Source organism: Vanacampus margaritifer, chromosome 13 (genome assembly GCF_051991255.1).
Source record: "Vanacampus margaritifer isolate UIUO_Vmar chromosome 13, RoL_Vmar_1.0, whole genome shotgun sequence".
Taxonomy (NCBI): domain Eukaryota; kingdom Metazoa; phylum Chordata; class Actinopteri; order Syngnathiformes; family Syngnathidae; genus Vanacampus; species Vanacampus margaritifer.
In genome coordinates, this window is record NC_135444.1 from 16832024 (window position 1) to 16853040 (window position 21017).

A 21017-nucleotide genomic window follows, 5' to 3' on the forward strand; every position below is an offset into this window, starting at 1 on the left:
AAACGGTTTTATTTCTGGCTCGTTCGCTGGTAAGCTGCGTCACTAACGACAGTACGCAGCGATATAAAAGCTATAGCAAAATTAAGGCATACCTAAATTGTTGCGCCAATGCGTCACTGTTAACACAGTTTTACAATAATAAATATATTTGTGGGGACTAGTTGTAATTTTCATTGAAAAAAATGGGCATGAGTCTACGAGTTGCTTCATGTTCTAATTAAGTTACTCTTAATTTGAAAAGTAAAATGTGGTATTGCTGTCACCAACATCCAACGACTCAGAATTGCTTGTGTTTAACATTAAAGGTTTCACTGTATACTTTAATGTTAAAATCCCAGTTCTTGTGTTAAAAAAAGAATAAAACAAAAACATACATTCGGAACTCTCACCTTGTACAATCAAACACATTACGGAGAAAAACGTAATGGTTCGTTTCATGTGGCATCAACCCCCATTGTCATCATGGCTTGAAAACTTTGCAGACATCTCGATTTACTTATTGTTGTGTTGAGTATTCCAATCCAATCCTTCCCGGGATGGAAGGCAAAAATGTCGAGCTAGTGTATCGTGAAATATGAAGTGCGCGCCGTGATGGAGGACGGCGGCGATCAGCCTGTTGAACGCATTCAGCCTGAACCTTCCGCCTTGATAAGAGCGCCAAACACCTCATTTGCAGGAACTTTAGGCCAAAAGATCGGGTACTTCAAAAGCCATCCGGTCCCGCTCCTACCGTGCTTGCGCGTGTGCGCCGGCAAATAAAACACCTTGCTGTCGTCCCAACTAACCTGGGATGATTCTGTCTTAATGTCCCATTTCAGGGACCAAGGAGCCCACGGTCATTAGGACCTTCGCAGTTATATGTGACACAACGGGGGGGGCTGCGGTCTTTTAGATCCACAAGCTTTTTTCGCGCCACAGTTTGGTGAAGCAATGTTTCGACAGAGCGCCATCAAATATGTCCGTTCCGCCGGGTGTCGTTAGCTAGGCGTTGAACAATTAGTCAACTTGTTGACTGGTGTGCCGCGTCCATATTTAACGCGTGAAGCCGGCTAACCGCTAATCACATGTTTTTGCCATCTCGTCTTCCAATCAGCTGAATTGGAGAGGACTTTCCACTGATACTGATATGTCCGACCATCATTGCTCGTAAAATCTTCCATTTCTTGTTCAATTGAATGCTTACGTTGTATCATGAACAGGTTATTATAAAAACTTGTGGTTTAAAATTAGCATCAGCGAGTTATAAATATCCAGAAAAGGTTACATTTAAAGTAAAATTTATCATATACTTAATGTCATTATTATTATTTTTTTGTTATTTATATTTGTATTTTTTAAGTGTGTTTGTATGTTGTGGACAAATACGTAAATAAAATAACACTGTTTAGGCTATATGACAAAAAACTATTTTACATTATGATTGATATAAATCATTAAAAAGGAGATTTACATATCATTATATTTCTTTTTTTTTTTCTTTTTTTCTGGAGAGCTCAGTATTGTTCATTCGGTAATTTTACCGATTTGACATGTCATCATCATTGCTCTCCTTTTTTTTTTTGTGTGTGTGTGTGTATTCATTAGTTCACCTAAAACCTATTAAAAAATCCCATTCCCCCAATACATATCATTATATTTCATGTTTAAAAAGAAAAAGAAAAAAAAACATATGGAAGATAGCCCAATATCAACCCTTAAACTCGTATGATTTATTTTTCTTGTCGTCATTATATTTTTCATCAGCCATTACTTTGCCTGGCGGCGCAATGCTGTAGTGGGAGGAGGCAACCGGAGATTACCAGAGAGCTGATGCAGGTGCACGGGCGCTATTGAACAACCGCTTCTGTCAATACAGCAGCTTCTCAAGGAGGCCGGGATTCCCAAAGTATGCCCAGCATTTTTTTTTTCTCCTCCAGGATTACCAAGCGAGCTCGGTATGATTCCCTCCGATTCTGTGACTCAACAATTCCGTGATCCACTCTCTATCGGCTTTAAAGGCCCCTATCCCAAGTTTGAAAAGCTTACCCTTCGGACAAGGGACACTCTTTCTTCCAGTCGGTTCCGCTTTACTCCCCACTTTTTTTTTCCCGGCATTCACTTGTTCGTCAAAGCCCGCATCGTTGCCAAGCTCTCCCATCTCGCCCTCTATGCACATCTGCTACGTTTGGGTTTTCCATTCTTTCCCCCCCTCCAGCGCCTTGATTGGCCCCGGGCCCTTATAGGCAAATTGGTTTACATTGGACAGATAAATGCTCTGCAAATGCGCTTAAAGACGTACAGTAAGAAAATGCAGACAGTGCGTGTCAGGATTATCGCCCGAGTCGGCGGGGAGAAAGGAAGAGCGCCTCTGTTAGCACAAAGCTGGGGGAGCCCAAGCGAAGCCTGCAGATAGAGTCCATCTCATTCGCTCCTCGGGAAAAAACAGGGGAGGATTTCACATTTGCATGCTAGGCTCTAATTCCTGGCATTATATAACTTGTCGCCAACAATCAAACTCCTGCCGCATTGTGGAAGTAATGTTTCGCGGGGGCGAGCAGAATGTGTGGAGTTACACGGCTGCTGAAAAGAGGGTTTTTGTTTTGGCGGTGTCGCTTGTTCGCAATGCGAAGACACTCAGTCGCTGCACGAGACCACCTGGTCAGTCCCTGATCATGCTAAACGTGAGTCATCGCTCACAAAACCATGCTCATGATCTGACCTTAGAGTTGACTGTTTTATGTCGAGTCATCAGACTTCACCCATGCGCAAAGATGAAAACTACAATTCTTCGCAATTTAGTCCTTCGAAATTACAGACAAATTCCACCTCTGGAAATGACCCCAACAATGTCTGATTCAGACATGAATGGTTGGCTGCCTCTGTCTTATTTGACATTGCTTCTTGAGACTTTTTCAGGATTCTACTTGTGATCGACTACTGAATTTCATGTGAAATGAAACGAGCTCTGAGGAATCAAAATTTTTTTAAGACTAGTCTGTAATGGCTAAAATGTCCCAAAAATTGACTTTCAGGGTGTGGGTTCATGGGATGTTTTCTTGATTCTACTTACAAATGTCATATTTTTTAACGAACAATTTTGTGGGCTGGACATGCATCTAAAAAATAAAAATCATCACTTTTGCGAAGACCAACATCAAACTCATGCATACTACAGTACTTACGGTAATAAAACTTAATAAAGCCTGTTTTTATTCTTTACATTATGTTAAGGGTAGTTTTAAGTTTTTGGATGCTTAAGCTGTTACTTATGCTAGCTAACATGAGTTTGAATGTAAACAAACAACTGCAATAATTCGAGCAGCTGTTATTTCATTGATTGGCGAGTGACACACATGGAATGTCACCATTCAACCCTCTTGCTTGCTTCATATGACTTCATTTCAATTGTTTGAATTTCAATTTTCAATGGATAAAATTATGGCAGAATTAATTAACTCATTCACTGCCATCGACGGCTATAAACGTAAAAAATTAATTTGAATTATTTCTATTCGTTCAGCTTCCCCCCCCTCACTTTTGTTAACAAGAGTATGAAAACCTAGATTTTTTTAATTGTACATTTAGAACAGATATAAAATTTGTGATTAATCGTGAGTTAACTAGTGAAGTAATTAATTAATAATAATAATAAAATAATAAGCGATTAATTATGATTAAAAAATTTAATTGCCTGACGCCCCGAATTTTTTATAATCTTTTTATTTATTTATTAGTCATTCACTGCCATTGGCGGCTATAAACGTCAAAAATTAATTTGAACTATTTCTATTAGTTCAACATTTTTTTTCCACTTTTGTTAACAAGAGTATGAAAACCTAGATTTTTTTTTATAGTACATTTAGAACAGATATAAAATTTGTGATTAATTGTGAGTTAACTAGTGAAGTAATGCGATTAATTATGATTAAAAAATTTAATTGCCTGACGCCCCGAATTTTTATAATCTTTTTATTTATTTATTTATTATTCATTCACTGCCACTGGCGGCTATTAACGTCAAAAATTAATTTGAACTATTTCTATTAGTTCAACATTTTTTTTCCACTTTTGTTAACAAGAGTATGAAAACCTAGATTTTTTTTTTATTGTACATTTAGAACAGATATAAAATTTGTGATTAATCGTGAGTTAACTAGTGAAGTAATGCGATTAATTATGATTAAAAAATGTTATCGCCTGACGCCCCGAATTTTTAATAATCTTTTTATTTATTTATTATTCATTCACTGCCATTGGCGGCTATAAATGTCACAAATTAATTTGAACTATTTTTATTAGTTCAACATTTTTTTTCCACTTTTGTTAACAAGAGTATGAAAACCTAGAATTTTTTATTGTACATTTAGAACAGACATCAAATTAGTGATTAATCGTGAGTTAACTAGTGAAGTCATGCAATTAATTACGATTAAAAATTGTAATCACCTGTCACCCCTAATTTTTAATAATCTTTTTTAATGAATTTATGGCAGTGAATGAGTTAATTAATTATTTGATAGACCCCCAAGTTATGGCCCATGGTCCCCCGTAGGTCTCCAAACCCCAGTTTGAGAACCACCTTGATAGGACATCTCACTCCACACCTTGAAAGCAGGCGACGTCCTGGTCTGTCGGGCGACCCTCCCTTGTGCACCTGCGGGGGGACACCAAACTTCTTTCCGCTTTGCGTAAAAAAGGGTGTGTAAAAAAAAAAAAACACTTACAATGTGTTTGTTGGTGTAAATCTTCCCCCCTCCTTTTACCCCGTTCTCATCCCCACGACCTACCCCTCCCTCCAAATCAATGCCGCCCCTCTCCGACCTCCCGGCACAAAAGCCCTCGCACCCAAACCGGCCCAGAAAATCACGGCGCACCATTCAATCATTGTGTTGTTTCTCCCTTTTTTTTTTCTCGCCCTCTCTCACCCCTTTTATGGTCCCACTAAAGGTTTTAGGCTCGCAGAGAAGGAGGGCTGTCACTGAGGAAACCTTAGCCATTGATGAAGTGACAGGCGCTGCCAGAATATGATCCTAATCCTGTTTCCAGCATTCTTTTAGGCCCGCTGGCATCGCAATTCCTCCACACATTCTCTGAGCTGTCAACTAGGAAAATCCCTCTAATAGCGCATTGCAGAGATACACATCAAAGAGCTCCTGGAAACCTTCAGCGGCTTAGCGCGCTCGCACACACACACGCACACAGCATTAACTTCCACCCTACCGTGCTGCAAATAAAACTCAAGTGTTGATGGTAAATGGACCTCATATTTAAAAGGATGTGAAGTGCATGTGCTAAAGAGAGCCTAGTCTTGTGTAAACATGTCCCATTAGTAAAACACCAATCGCTTCCTTTCTAGTCCAAGAAAGTGATCTAATATAGTATGTTATGGTGGGCCTTCAGTGGGGACTTAATCGACCTCTTAATACCACCACTGTCATGTCACGTGTCATGTATAGAAAAGTAATATACAACAAAATGCAAAATAATAGTTTTCAATTAGAATGCATATATCCTTTAGAGCTAGTGTGTCAAACTCATTTTAATTCAGCATAAAACCCAAATTTTAGATCAAGTGGCCAAACCAGTATGTACACTCTAAAAACGGTTGGGCTAAATATAACCCAAATTGCGTCAAGAATGGATCAACCCAACTTTTTTTTTTAGATATTTAGTCCCAAAAAGTTGTGTCAATAATATTAAGTTAATAACTCACAAAGCAACAACATTTTTGGGTTGTTTTGTGGGTTATTCATTTGACCCAATTGGGTAAAAAATTAACCAACCCAACTTGTTGAGGTATTTAGCCCAAAAAGTTTGGTCAAATGAAATGAATAACCTACAAATAAACCCAATGTTGGGGTTGTTTTGTCAGTTATTTATTTGACCCAACTTTTGGGTGATTCAATTAACCCAAAAAGTTGGTTCGGTCCCTTTTTGACCCAATTTGGGTTAACTTGGACCCAACTGTTTTTAGATTGTACTGTATTTCCGTGGCCTAATAATATATGAATAACAATGCGTGAGAATAATAAATACAGTTTGAAAATTCTATCATTTATTTACCAAAATATTACAATTTATTATTAGAATTATTATATTATTTATTGCAGAGTAATCTGAAATTTAGTGACAAAAAAAAAACGCAAATGTTTTGCATCAAATCCAGAGTAATGAGGAATATGATTTAAGTGCACCCTCCAGTGGACAAAATTAGTAACAACAGTTAATTTTAGTGGAAAAACTCAATTTGTTTTCTGTCCTAAACCGACCCGTCAGGGGTCCAATTTGGCCCACGGGCCTTATGTTTGATAGCTTTCTGAAGCAGTCCCATTGGTATTATGGTTTGTTACTGATTCTCAAGGCCCTGGGCAGATTTCATTAACATGGCAACCCGGAGGCTGAAATCTGATTGGACAAAAAAAATCTAACAATATACACGTATCAGGAAACAGTTCAGCCAAGAAAATGCCACGAAATAAAGATAATATACTGTTGAGATTAAATTAATATAAATTCGGTGAACAAATGTCAATTATTTTGTAAATGTAGGTCAGCAGACAAGTCCTTGCTGTTTTTTTGTGGTTAGAAGAAGAAGAAGAAAAACAGGTGTGTGAACTTTGCTGACTGCACAAACCCTTTCACTCCATTTTTATCTCCTTCTATTCTTACTTAATCCATCGATATCCCGACCCAAGGTAATCTTCTTATGGCAAAAGCGTTCGGTTTCGGTGCAGCCAAACCTCAGTTGACAGGGTGGATGTGGATTTGAGGGAGGGGCTGCGGGGGGGGGGGGGGGGGGAGGCTGTGACACCCCCGCTTCATTCAGGATTAGCTCTCCCGCGGCGGCAGAACAAGCGGCAGGTTCTCCCCCGTGCGCCACGTCGTGAACCTCGGGTGCGAGGGACGCCCGTGTGTCGGAATTATTTACTGGTTGTAGGATGAAAGATGATGCGTAGAAGAAGTCGAAGGTGGTTCGTGTGTGTGGCGGAGCAAATATTTACTAATGATATTTAAAAATAATAAATAAAAATTATACAAAAAACTGCTGAAATCATAAAACTTTTTTTTTTTTTTTTAAGGAATTGAAGTCAAACAGATAATGGATTTGCAAACAAAGAGTAAGAGGCAAACCTTTTCATCTGTCAGGCTTGATTTATTTCCTTACAGTTCACAGATAAATTACTCAATTGAAAGATATACACATCTTAAATCTACAGAGATAATATACATAAACTTAGCCCGCTTTAATTCCGCCATTGTTTGTTTTTAAAGCGACAAGTTGTAGAATTTTGACAGCGTTTGTGTAGTTTTTATGGTGTATAATTTTGGTGGAGCCGCCAAGACACCTGGCACATTGCGCTTACATGGATGCTCACGTTCATTTTCTGTTTACAGTTTGCTCAAATGATCAGACAATATTTATTTCAAGGTTTAGGATTAGGCTACAACACGGATGTTTTTTTTTGTTGTTTTTTTTGCTTTAGCACATACATTCATTGCTTGACTTCTTTAGCGATAAAACAAATGTGAATATAATAATTTATATTTGAATTAAAAACAAGGCATTGTAATTTTTAAAAAAACTTTTTTTTTTAAATGAAAAACTCACTTATTCGTGTTTTTTGTGCTCTATAGGAAATGCCACAAGATGGCGCCAAAGATGTGCCGAAATAGGAAAATAGTACAGTTTGTCCAAGAGAAACATTTAAGTGGAACATCTCGAGTGACAGGCGATCTTTTTTTGTTCGGGAACTACGATTAGCCTATAGTTGCGGAGAGTCTTTGCCGTACGTGCATGCGTACTTCCGGTGCATTTTTTCTAAAAAAAAAAATCATTTGGAAGCAAAATTTTTAAGGTTAATTAGAATCTTTTGAAATGTTGTTGGAAGCATGGTTTGTGATATGTTAACAGCGGCTCTCGAGGACCAGGGTTCCCTACCCCTAGATTAGACTATTAAAATAAAATTTTCACTTCACATCAATTGGAGGATCCCTTGAGCAAAAAATGAGTTCCTTAATATTTACCCTAAAGCCATTTTTGAATTATGTCAAGCATTTTTTTAAGCTAAAGCTTTTTTTTTTTTTTTTTATGTAAACAAACATGTGAATTACTTTGCATTATAGTGACCAATTTGTATAAATATTTCTAACATGTTTTTATGATGAAAGCTAATTCAATGGCAACAATCCAGTCCAAGATTTGCATGCATGGTTCTGGCTTATAAGAATATTTCATTCTGTATGCGCAGAATACACGTACAGTCAACCGCCTCTTATTTGTGGTTCGGCTTTCGCAAATTTGCCTAGGGTGTTTTTTTGCTGAGAAAAACTCACCTATTCCGATCATATTGGTGCCATGTACAATGGAGTTGAGTTTCATTGGCTTTGGCACCCTCTTGTGGCATCTACAGACAATTACAAGCATTTTTGCATCAATCCCCCCGCGACTCGCTGGACTTCACTGTACTGCAGTCCAGTGGATTCATCTTTTCTTTTTTTTTTTTAAAGTTCTCTTTATGTCCTCCCGGCAGACACATGCTCATGACGGAGACCTTTAAAAAGAACAAAGCCAGTTGAAAAGTTCAAACCGAGGCGGCCTCTGAAGGCCGTGTGAAGTTTTTGTGCGCGGCGAGAGCAAGAATGAGGAGATCGCAAGTCGAGCCAAAGTCCCCGGGCCCGGATCGAAGGGCGAACACGGAGGGCGAGCGCGCTTGGCGCCGGCGCGCCTTCAGTTAGGAAGCGTGTCCAATCCCAGCGAGGCCGCATGCTGCTTGGCTCTCAGCCGCAGGTTCTCGATGCTGGTGGTCTTGCTATTGAGGCTTCCCGGAAGGCCGCCCGAGGCCCCCGGCAGCAGCGGGCTGTTCCACACCTGCTGGGCCTGCGACAGCGTCTGGTAGTAAGACTGGCAGGGCAGCGAGCCCAGCGGGGACGGCATATTGACGTTCATGCCCAAGTAGGGCAGCGAGGACGGCGCGCTCATGTCGAAGGACGGGTAGTGCACCAGGTTGTTGGTGGCCGCCATGTGTTGCCGGAACTGCTCCTGCAGCCGGAAGAGGCTGAGAGGCGACGACGCGTACGAGTTGCTCTGGGCCGGGCCGCTCGGCACGCTGCTGGAGGACGGCAGGGCGGGTGAGCTCAGGGGCGAGTCTGAAGGACAGCAAGAGTTTTGGAATTAGGGCCAACAAGTTCAAGCTTGGTCTCATCAGACCGCAACAAAATATCCCACATAGATGGAATCATACCTGATGTCGGGCTGAGTTGCTTGTAGGACGGCGAGCTGCCACCGGGCTGCGTCTCCCCATGCCCTTGCGCCTCCTCCTTGTTCCTCCCCCTCGCCCTGTCCTCCTCCGCGTCCGCGTTGTCCTCTGCCGCCGACTCGCCGTCCGACGGCTCGGGGGAGGTGACGTTCACCTCCACGATGGTTTCGCTGGGCTCGTGAGACCTTACCGCCGCCGCCAGCCTGTCTGATTCGGAGTGGCAGGATGAGGCGGAGGAGGGAGGAGGAGGGGTAGCGTGGGTTTCGGTGGGGGGCGTCGGCTCGGCCTTGGTGTCCTCGGCGGAGGCCTCGGCGGCTCCTGACGCCTCCTTCTGCTTCTGGAGTTGCTCCTTCTGAAGGCTGCGCTGCTTCTTGCGGAACTTGGCCCGCCGGTTCTTGAACCACACCTGAAATCGTGCAGTTTTTGGTCACAATTTTGGTCTCTTATACTTATAACAATAAAGATATGAATTATAGACAGAAATGTTGGCTGTTTTACAATATTTTGTCCTTTAGGATTTGTTCAACTTTACAACAGAGAAAAAATGTCCGATTCTCTTAAACATTTTTTTTTTTTTTGCTGTTCCTTCTAGTGTGCATGACTTGACCACTTGGGGGCAGTATAATAAAGACACATGGAGACACAGAGGATGTCATCGCAGCAGTAATGAGTCTTTCTTCACAGAGGATAAAGAAAATATACCTGTGAGTATTCTTATATTTCACTGGGGAACAATTTAAAAAAAAAAACTGAGTTAGATTTTTATGCTGATTAAAACTAAAAAAACTGGCATGCTGATTCCAAAATTGCAGTCAGTAGTAAGAAGAGCTGATTACAATTGGACTCATCTGCAGAGAGAGGTGTGTGCAGCTCAGTACTATAAATATCTGATAACAGAAAGCTACGTAGTAGGAAAAGAGGTAGTAGCCATATCCTTTGTAAAAACATAACAGTGTTAAATTAACATTGCAGTCATGCAAGTCTTTCACATTTCACACTGTATGTCAATATGACGTTTTATAGAACAACACAGTACGGAATTATTATTATTTTTAAAGAAAACTGGTTATTATAGTTCAAAAACTGGACGTGATAAGAGTAAAACTTAGATCAGTTTGGGATTCCACACTTAAAAATAAGCGGGGGAGAAGCTGTCAGCCTAACTAAACAATTGTGTTCCCCACAAGTCACGCCTGTACGGATGCTGGATGCTAGCCCATCAATGAAGTTTAGCATTTTTGTTAGCATTAAGCTAAACAGACTGTTGTTTTTTATTTTAAATATATTATATTCCCTTTCTTTTGTGTATAAATTGCAAGTGAGAGCTTCGTTCAACGGTGTAAAGCCTTTTGGTCTGTTTGTACCACTGCTACTTGAGTCACATCAAAGCACAAACAAAACAAAAAGTTTGAGTGTGGCAGCCAAAAAGAGCTTAAAGATGGCGTGGGCGTTTTATTTTTGTTATTTTTTACCTGCACTCGGGCCTCGGGCAAGTTAGTGCACATGGCCAGACGTTCCCTCATGACTACATCCGGGTAGTGCGTCTTCTGGAAGGTCTTCTCCAGAGCCTCCAGCTGCTGAGCGGTGAAGGCCGTCCTGCTGCGTCGCTGCTTTCGGTGCTGGGAGCCGTAGCGGGCCTCCAGGATGATGTCTTGAAACGTGCAGCCGTTGAGAGGAAACACAAGCCACGCGGCACGTTTAATTCAGGGTGGTCGACGGCGACGCCCCGTGACCGGTGGCTGATACTTACCAGCCAATCTTTCGGCCAGCGTTAGGGCATGCACCGAGGGCCGGTAGTCGGGGGCGTGCTGGGCCTGCTGCGCCGCCTGCTGGTGGAGGTTATACATGGCGCTGAGGGAGTTCATGGCGTGCAGGGAGTAGCCGTTTACCCCGTAGTGCTGCATGACCGACCTGGAGAAAGTAACGGAGTTAGTGTCAGGCAGCTAATTGCAGTGTTTACAACTTTATTGAGCTAAAGTGCATATTTTATTTTATTTTATTTTTTTTTTTTTACATCGAGTGGAAGGATAAATAAACAGACAGACACATATTTATAAACAATCATTTTCCACGTGCTCTAGGTGGTATGTAAAAAAACATCCAACTAGTATCAGTACAATTGAAAAATATAAAAGTCGACTTTAATGAACTATTGTTATTTTTATCGTTGAATTTGGTCTTAGACCATTTAAATGGCAACAGGTGGAAGGACAACGCGTGTGTGTGTGTGTGTGCGTGCGCGCGTGCTTGTGGTTTAAAATTAGCGTCAGTGAATTATAAATATCCAGAAAAGGTTGCATTTAAAGTAAAATTTCTCATATACTTAATGTCGTTATTATTATAGTTTATATTATTATTTTTTAAAGTGTGTTTGTATGTCGTGGACAAATACGTAAATAAAATAACACTGTTTAGGCTATACGACGAAAAAACTTTGTTACATTATGATTGATATAAATCATTAAAAAGGGGATTGACATATCATTATATTTCATGTTAAAAAAAAAGAAGAAAAGAAGAATTTCCTCAAAATTCCACCCTCACGGAAAATGTTGCAATTAGCCTAAATGATTGAGTTTTTTTTATAATCTAACCGGTATAATTAAGTTATAAAATAAATGTCTTGATGATGATGATACTTGTCATCGTAAACTAACTATGCAATATTACATGTCACAATAATATACTTTGTATTGGAAATAATGGCCAGTTTGAACAACAGCATAGTGATTTATATATATATATCTTTTATGTTTTTTGTTTGATATTTGTATCTTTAAATAGGCTATATGTTCTTACATATTGTTCTTTATCAAGCTGATTATGGCTTTTATTTATTATTAATGCCCGGCCCCCAAAAATATTTTTCTTTGCTTTAGGACAGTTTAACCGTGTTTTTTTTCTTTCTTTCTCTCTCTCTGGAGTCTTCCGTGAAACGCCTGCAGGCTGATTGACACATTTGCGTGGGGCCCCCGTGGACGCCTGTCTATATTAATGTGGGTGCAAATAGGTTTGAACTGTACCGGGCTATTAATTTATCATCTGGCTGACACATGAAAGGTCGACCAGCATGCAAGTGTGCGTGTCTGATCAAATCTTCTTCTAAAATAACATGTTCTGGCATTATTTTTGCCTCCATCAACCCGAGGCAGTATTCCTGTAATCTGCACCGTTTTCAAATGCATTCAAGAAGAGAATAAAAATCCACATAATGCTCTTCTTCTTTTTCTGTCGTCTTTCAGGACACTTGGCTCCGGGCTGTGATTTAACTCTCATTATGCTAATTGCTGTGGATATATGAGTTACAATTTGCCTCCAGGCGTGGAAGTTGTATTGAAAACATGAGAGGGTAAAAAAAACAAAAATACAAAAAACATTTATATTTGTGAATCAAGCCGCGAAGTGAACATAAACTGCGAAGTAAACATTATACAAGCACGTGCACGCAAGGTATCCAAATAGAAATGTGACAGAAAACTAACATTTAAAGTGATGTGCAAAAAGTAGATTTGGCAACCCTGTTTAATGGACCAGCATTCATTTTCCAACCATTGATCTTAAAACTAAAATCTGGTGGCAAAAATCTGGACATAAGTGCTGATTCAGCAATGTATATATGTTTTGCTTTTACCATTTCAGTCATTATGATGGATTAAGAAAACAATGCAAGGCTGGTCTCTCCCCCCATCTTTTATAAACAATTCAGCCTTGGTGGAGGTCTGTTCTCTAGTAAGGATTATAGTTTATTATTATTATTATTTAAGAAACAGTTATGTGAATTTTAAGAAATATTTTCTTATTTTAACAAAAACAAGCGGCACAAAATTAAAACGAGTCATTGTCATTAAAATACATAAATAAAATAAAACATGATTTTCAATGTTACCCTTACCTCTTTCCTCGTCGTGCTCTTTAAAAGTGAAATATCTCCACTCTCTATCCTCGATTATTCTCCTCCTAAATCGTCTCGCCAAAAATCCTCATATTTTCATTTTTTTGCTTTAAAATCTAATTTCAATGTTTTCCATGTGACTTTGTGCGTATCCTGAAAACATCCCAGTCGGTTCTTGAAGAGTGGAGCGGATGCTTGTGGCGTCCATCGCTTGGCCCTTTTAAAAACGCAGTGGGTGGAGTGACGTCGACACGGTGTTGGCCAATCACGTCGTTTTCCCTCAACTGGTAGCCCCGCCCCCTTAAGTTTCATGTCGGTACTTTCCTGCCACACACGCTTAATTTTAATGTAGGCTATTTTACATAATTACAGTATTGTTAAAAACATGAATTCTTAAATAAGTGTTATTTGTTAATATTATAGCTATTTGTATTTTTATTTAAATAAGTACATGTGTACATCGTAAACGTTAGCATCCGCACTTTCATGCCAACCTCTCTCGACGAACGATCGCGTCTTTTGCATTTATTATTACAGGTATTATTTTATACAATAAATTAAATTACAGTCATATATATATGTTTACATTTGTATTTAGGGTGCATAATTAATGTTTTTGTTTTCTGGTTCGTTCGGGCCCGTTTACCGGAAAGTCATCCGAGCTGCATGCAACCTCAAGCATCTCCCGGTTGGGCCCCCGAGGGATTTATTTGAGGGGGGGCTCGGGATTTTGTAGACACGACGCCATCTCACTCACACCCTATCCTAAAAAAAATGTCTTCAAATGACTGCTGGTAAGAGGATTAAAACAATAATGCCCCGCTCCTCTTCAAGGTTTTTCCCTCAAAGGATTTCTTCTCCGTGAGGAAAAAAGCGTTTAGGTTTTTGGGAATTAAGGGCAGCCAAAAGAAGGAGACGAAGTAGCCTTTTAATGTAAGTAAAGCTTGAATATTTTGTGGAGTGCATGAGTGAGAGACAAAAAAAAAAGTGGGGGGTGACGGGGTGGGTGCTACGAGATGCTAAACGATGTTTGCACACATTTGCAGACATGCAGCGTGGGAAAGAAAAGCAACCATTGCCTTTTTTTTAAACCATGCAACAGATGGTTATCAGTGCAGACCTATTTATTTTATCAATTAAAAAAAAATCTGATCATATTTGTTTTACATAATTTAGATTTGTATTCTCCTAGGCCACAAAGCTGCATGCCATGCACTGACTTTTGGCCTATAGAAAAGGACAATCGGATGAATTTTATGAGCCAATAAAAGCCACTGTGGACAAACAGTTTAGGAAGCAATTAAAACAAGAAATCACCTCAAATATTTTAACGTCACTGGAACACACGTGTATTTTAGAGTGACAGGTGAACGTTATTACATAAAGAAAGAAAGAAAGAAAGAACCACGTTAATATCCGAGATGGACTAAAAATCTTAACACTATTTGATTAATTGTGTCATTTCCAGATTTGACATAATTGATTTTTATTAGCAGGCGTTTTTTTTCTTATAAAGAGACGAATAGGGTGCATTAAAAGTAAGAAAATAGTGAGACAAAAAAAATACATGCATTGTATTACGCAAAAATTATGTGAATACCAAATGGAGGCTACTGTAAGCTACAACTAATGCAATGGGGGACTGTAAATGTTCAAATGTTTCTCGCACACACACTTTTGTACTAAGAAAAACAAGTCAAGCAATCCGTTCTCTTCTGATTGATTTATTCAAAGTTTCAGCTCATCGGCTTTCAAACGGCAAACATTTTGCTGTCTTCTGCTGCTGCGGTGGAACTTTTGGCTCTCCTTTTGCAAACGCGGCCGTTCATTGTCCTCACCTTCAAGCTGCTAACTTTCCTAAACCTCGAATTCATCTGAGATTTCCGTGGATTTCCCGGGCGCTCTCATTGTTCTGTGCGCATTCAGCCCCCACTTTTAAGCTCCTCTCCAGATCGAACTCATCGCCTTTCCTCTCCATCATCCTCTTCCCGCCTGCAAACTTTATCCCTGCATCAGGACTCGAGGCGGCTCAGCCGAGGCGATTTATGAACCTCGTTCGCTTTTTAATCAGGTTTTCATAACGCCGGCGTGTTTGTCATTCTCGCTCCTCCAGTGGCCACTGTACAGCCTTGTGCGTCAAGTCGCGGAGAAAGTTGACGCCTTCAGCCTTCAGAGCCCATTAACTTGTATCATTAAGCTTTCTTCAACTTCATGAATATATTAGCCGGCGTGGCCTGCGCGTGCTCGCCGTCAAGGTTAGCCCGCGCGCGCGCGCCCATTTAGCGGAAATTAATCATTTTGATGTATGGCTCGGGATGGAGCGCTTCCAAGGGACTCCTGTGACTGGAGTAACAAAGCGAGCTGCCATTAGCGATCGTCTGACTTGCAATTAGCCCTGAAACTCACTCGCTGGCCTCGCGTGTGTCCCGCACGCAGCGTGTTGTCACGGAGCGACCTTCTGCTCCTGCAGAAAGTTTGCAGCAAACGATAATGTCGCCAAGGCCTCCCTTGCTGCTGGATGCCAGCTGACAACTGCACTCAAAAAAAAAAAACAGCTGGGTAAAAAAACACCCACCTACTTATGGGTCAAAAATGGGCCGATTCTCCACTTGGATTAATTTGAGCAAATTTTCTGGATTGTTTTGCATAAAAAAAAGTCATTTTGAAAACAACAGAAGAATTTGGGTCATTTTGTATAAAACAACCCAAAAATGTGGATCCTTTTGTATAAAACAACCCAAAAAGTTGGGTCCAATTGACCCAATGGTGGATCAGTCCCTTTTTGGGCTATCATTGGGTTATTCTTTTGACCCAATATTTTGTATAAAACAACCCCAAAATGTGGGTCATTTTTTGTAAAACAATCCAGAAAGTTGGGTCCAATTGACCCAATAGTGGATCAGTCCCTTTTTGGGCTATCATTGGGTTATTCTTTTGACCCAACATTTTGTATAAAACAACCCCAAAATTTGGGTCATTTTTTGGGGTAAAACAACCCAGAAAGTTGTTTCCAATTGACCCAATAGATCAGTCCCTTTTTGGCCCATCATTGGGTTATTCGTTTGACCCAAATGTTTTTAGTTTTGGGTCAGAAATAACCCAACGATGGGGCCGACTGCAACTTAGGTCTATTCGACCCAACTTTTTGGGCCAAATGAATAATCCACAAAACATATCTATTATTGGGTTATTTTTGACCCAACTTTTAAGAGAGAGACAAAAGATGAGCTCAGCTACCGTAAAGCTAGGTACACGCATGCAGAGTTTTTGTATCTTAATTGATTTTGGAAATGTGAGAGACCCCAGTCACCCCACACTTAAAAGTCAATCAAGGAAAAGAATATAAAATATTGTTTAGCCTGGGTTGCCCATGGAAGCTACGGAGAGTTTTCAAGTATACAGGAATTTTTGTCAAAATCAAATGATTTGTTTTTAAAGGTAGTAAAGATGAGCTTCATTATGTTTAAACTAGTGATTAATTGAATTGCACAAAAGTCCCCAGGATGTCTAACGGATGAAGTCTTTCTGTTTCTGGACAGGTGGCGGACATGCCGATGCGTAAGAACCAAAGCAGAACATCCTGTAAAGACCTTGTCCACTTCTGTGAAGGTGACCAGAAGCTTCCCGCACGATCCTGCGGAGGCAACCCGAGGCCGCGCTCCCGAACGCTCCCTCTCACAGACGTTGACATATCGAGGTTGGCAGGTTTGTTTCCTCCCTCTTTCACAGAGCCGCGCCTTGCTTGTGCCCCTCGGGCTGCAGCCCAGCACAAGGGTTCCTATTGTCGGGCCCTAATCCAGGGTCTACACAGCTTTAGCAACATGGTGGGATAAAAGCCCATCAAACCACTACTTTACGGGGGGAAATCTTTCCTAATCCCTCGCTTTATCTAAACAAAAGGAGAGAAACAAGAGGAGAGAAAGAAATTGTGCAGACACAGGGCAAGAGCGGGAGCTAAGATGCGAAGAAGTAGTTTCTCTGGAGAAGCTAACCATTTTTGACAGGCTTTCACTAAAAGGATTGACACAAAACGGACACCGGGATTCCAAAAAAGGCCATTCAGGGTCTCTCTTTATTCTCAAATTGAGCTTTTAAGATCCTCGGCGGGATATGTTGAAATTAGCCAGATTAAATTCCAGAACCGTAAGAGGACTTGTGAGGGGGCACCTGTCAGATTTGGACGTGGTTTTGGGTCTGCGCTGATGATGTAAACTATGAGATCTTGAACTTTGGCTCGCGGGGCAAAGTATGGGAATGTCGCTCTTCCTAAAAAAGATCCTGGGTCAGGAAGAATTGAGCCGATTCCATGTGTGGGAATTCCCCCAAAAGACGCTGAATGGCAGCGACAAACCCTAAGTCTGCTTCTACCAGCTTGCGGACGCGTCTGCCTTTGTTTGAGTCGGACCTCCCGCGTGCATCAACGCGCGCCATCTCGCGGCACGTATGACGGACAAATCCTCGTGACCCTGTTTCACTGCCAATTCCAATTTGTGTCTCGGCCCTCGCAATCCCAAGCGTCGCGTTGGGAAAATGACCGACTTCGGCACTCCATTTTCTAAATGCACCACCTGAGGACTATTTGGCTCCCGAGGAGTCGTGCTGACATGGAGAACAGGTCGCTTTGTTCTGCTTCTCCAAGTCCATAAACTCGCATCGCTCCGAGGCTCTCAGGTGACGATGATAATTTACTAGCTGCCACTACATACGGTCCGCTGTCCTCACGGGACTTAAAACTTCTGGATTTTAAAATTTAATATACATCTTGGCCACAAATGGACTTTGCTGGAATGCAATTTGTCGTCTTCCCACCCCCGCCCCCTAGCACGGTGCCCTGTTACCCCCTGCAAGGGGGTAATTAAGAGATAACAGGCTGGGGATGCTCATGAGGGAATGAGTGATTAGTGATTCATTACATGAGCTTAGAAGGAGCAAAAAGGAGGAAATGGTCTAGTGGGGAAGTGCGGGGGGCTGACGGTGCTACTGGAGAAATTGCCCATGGATTTATCTGGGAGTAATTAACTGTCACCCAGGGGAAGGGGGCTCCCAAACCTACAGCAGAGTCAGACTAGAGGGGAACCCCCGAATGGAGTCCATGCATCACTTTTATTGGGATGATTTCAAATGGATTGCAGTGGTATGCAATGTATTTACAAAATATATTTTATAATATTCCATGTATGCATTTGGAAAAATCGAACGTAACTTTAGAGAGCACACACAACCTAAAAATAATAACCAATAAATACAATTCTTTATATATGATTATTTATTTATTTGTCTTAAACGGGTGGATGGATAAAATTATACTTCTTTAAAAGCATAAAAACACCTCCTCTGTGTCTTAAGACCGAATTCATTTATTGGCCATCTGCTGTTTCAATGATAAACTAGAAGCTAAGAAAAAAGAAAGAAAGAAAAAGAAATAAACCAAAGACTATTACTATTAAAATATTTTTCATAATTTCATTTTTGTTATTTATGTATATTTTTTTCTTATTTTCAGCAAGTGTGGATACTCCAGAGCTAACTAATAACCATATTTGCAAAGATGAAACAAAAGCTTGAAACAAAATGACAGAAATACGCCAAAAATGTGTATTCAAACTTGTATTTATTATTTTTTTATGCTGTGTTTATTTTCTCATTACTATCTTACCTACTATCACCTGTTTTCTGAGTTTGGTCATGTGACATTCGCAAGCTGAACTGTGATTGGTTGTAGCAACTGTGATGCCACTTTAATTTGAAAGCAAGTGGAAAATGGCCGCCTCTGAGATGGATAAAAATGGGTGTATTTTGCTGCTTAATTTTATATTCAACAAATGCAATATTAGTCAAAATGCCGCGTTTAGACTAGTGGGGCCATTTTTGACTTATCATCTCACAATATACATCAAATCATACCCAAAGATTTACTTTAGAAAGTGAACCTACAGATGTCACGTTCTAAAGGCATAAAATAATTACTTCCTTTTTCCTTCTTCTTTCAAATTTACACTGTCTAAAACTATGCTGCCATCTCATGGCTGGTAGTGGAATTACACTCACTATAAAAAAGTTACAAAACAAAAAATGAGGTTTACTGTATTTTGATTTCATTTAACTGAACGTAATTGGTGAGTGGCGGGGCAGCACCCTATAGCGCCCCCTGTTGGCCAGCCACTGCCACACATGGTGAATTTGTGTGGAAATGGAGTATTGCCCTCTAAGAGCAACGTGCGCGGCGCACACAAAGGCTCCCATCCACCATTTGACTCCGGTGATCCTATAAAGTCCATATTCCCGTCTTCATAGTCCTCCCAAAGCCAGGCTCCCATCCAGGAGTAATCCTCTCTGGTCCACATGAGCCGCACAAAGCGGCGCGCTCTTACACGGAGAAGTTGGGTTTTCTTCCTCTGTTTTTATCTGATTTGGGAGCACTTAGAAACAGCTTCCGAGTCTTTACGCCATTCAAACGGACGGGCGGTGTGATGGTGCGAGGTACCTCTCGACATCTGTCTTTTGTTGTCAAATCTGCGCTAAAGCATCTGCGGGTCATGTGGATTCCGACATTTAGAGAATTGAGGCTCATCTGTGCAGCTTAAGCATAGTCTTCTCTTTAAGGCCTTCATCGCAGTAATGGCTGTTGATATATTTAAGTTAGCATTCATATATGCACGCTGAGGGCTTCTTTTGTAAGCTTTATTACTCTACGGTGTTGTTTTGTGAAATGAGCATAAGGGATTGTTTTTATTGTTGCTTTATAATCTGGTTTTTGGCCATGTTCTAGAAAAAGCCTTCTCAGAAAGGATTTGGCTGACCTCCGGAGAAGAGCCGCATCCAGCGTTAAGCCACTGTGCCACTGGTCGCGGCCCGTATGGAAAAATCATCTGACACAAAACCAAAGGTGCTGCTGCATGGCCAAACGGTACCTGGCAGGTATATTTTAGTTTTGAGAAATCATGAATCACTTCATTAGAGTGTTTTTTATTTATTTTCACCATGTGTATGGCAAGAAAGCATTGTGTTGTCTAGAAGAAAAGCTCAATTGAAGATCTCTTGTAATGCAATTTGGGAACATTTATTGTGAAGGCTTTAAAATTAAAATTCAAAAGTCAGGACTCTATTTTTAAAACAAACAAAAAAACATTTCTGATATTATAAATATTTTACACTATATACTTTTAACCTTCTAGGCCACTCCTCCTGGCTGACGTACGGCGTACCATACCCATAATTCATTTCCGGTTCCGGTTCTGTTTAGCGAGTAGATTTGCTCTCCAGATTCCAGACACTTATTAATTTGGCTGCTATTTTGTGGTTCAAAGTTCTCCACTTTAATGCGGTCCCAGCCATACATCAGTGAAAAGTGTATTTGGTCAGCCAAGCACTTAATTACGGTGTTAGATGTGCTACGCTAGCCATGTCAATATTAGGTTAGCTTAGCAATTAGCATGGCTCCTCCATATTTCCTCATCATCCCATTGTGAGAACGACACTTTCCAGAACAGAATGTAGCTTTTTCGCTGCCACAGAGGTGATGATTACTGATTTAGGAGCGACTACGCAACGTGTTTAGCCACAGCAATAGCCAGCCGAAGCTAGTTGCTAACTAGCTGGTGCGGCGTTACGTAACACTAAGCTACTTGAGCCTCAACCTCCGACTAGCGCATTGCTCCATTTGAACATGTGTGCGTCGAGTGAAGCTTTTTGAAACCATATAGGCGGTTGATTCTCAGTTCTGCTGTTTTTTTTATTATTTTTTTTTAGCATTGCTGCATGTGGACCATTCCACCAAACGTGAGCCATCTGCTTGTTGTAATTCTTCAAAATAAATGGACATTTCTTTCCTTTTTTAAACTCCAAATCTGATAATAATATACATACCAATATGATAGTACTTATAGGCT

The 21017-nt window shown here is 40.6% G+C and overlaps 2 protein-coding genes across 3 annotated transcripts in view; one reads left to right on the forward strand and one right to left on the reverse strand.

Annotated features, from left to right (window-relative positions):
- faah (fatty acid amide hydrolase) overlaps positions 1–20012 on the forward strand; it is a 31498-nt gene extending 11486 nt beyond the window's left edge. Inside the window, exons 16-18 of one of the 2 annotated variants that reach the window (XR_013296493.1) lie at positions 9829–9940; positions 16668–16833; positions 19898–20012. The gene's annotated coding sequence lies outside the window, so the exon portion shown is untranslated. Of the gene's footprint in view, positions 1–9828; positions 9954–16667; positions 16834–19897 lie in introns of those variants that run through there. The other variant, XM_077585045.1, reaches the window with a different exon arrangement.
- LOC144063079 (diencephalon/mesencephalon homeobox protein 1-B-like) lies at positions 7118–13296 on the reverse strand. Its single transcript, XM_077585046.1, has 5 exons — positions 13129–13296; positions 10987–11147; positions 10709–10887; positions 9222–9642; positions 7118–9126 (listed from the first exon to the last, which is right to left on the reverse strand). The coding sequence occupies exons 2-5, from the start codon at positions 11138–11140 to the stop codon at positions 8708–8710; spliced, it is 1173 nt and encodes a 390-aa protein (XP_077441172.1). The 5' UTR covers positions 11141–11147; positions 13129–13296; the 3' UTR covers positions 7118–8707.
- Positions 20013–21017: the final 1005 nt, after the last annotated feature.

Bases quoted from the DNA above. Each gene is read 5' to 3' on its own strand.
- LOC144063079 (XM_077585046.1), bottom strand. From the start codon at position 11,140: ATGCAGCACTACGGGGTAAACGGCTACTCCCTGCACGCCATGAACTCC. The intron at 10,888-10,986 runs GTAAGTATCAGC...GCACGTTTCAAG, and splicing joins GCTGGCCGAAAGATTGGCTG to ACATCATCCTGGAGGCCCGC. The intron at 9,127-9,221 runs GTATGATTCCAT...GCTGTCCTTCAG, and splicing joins GCAACTCAGCCCGACATCAG to ACTCGCCCCTGAGCTCACCC.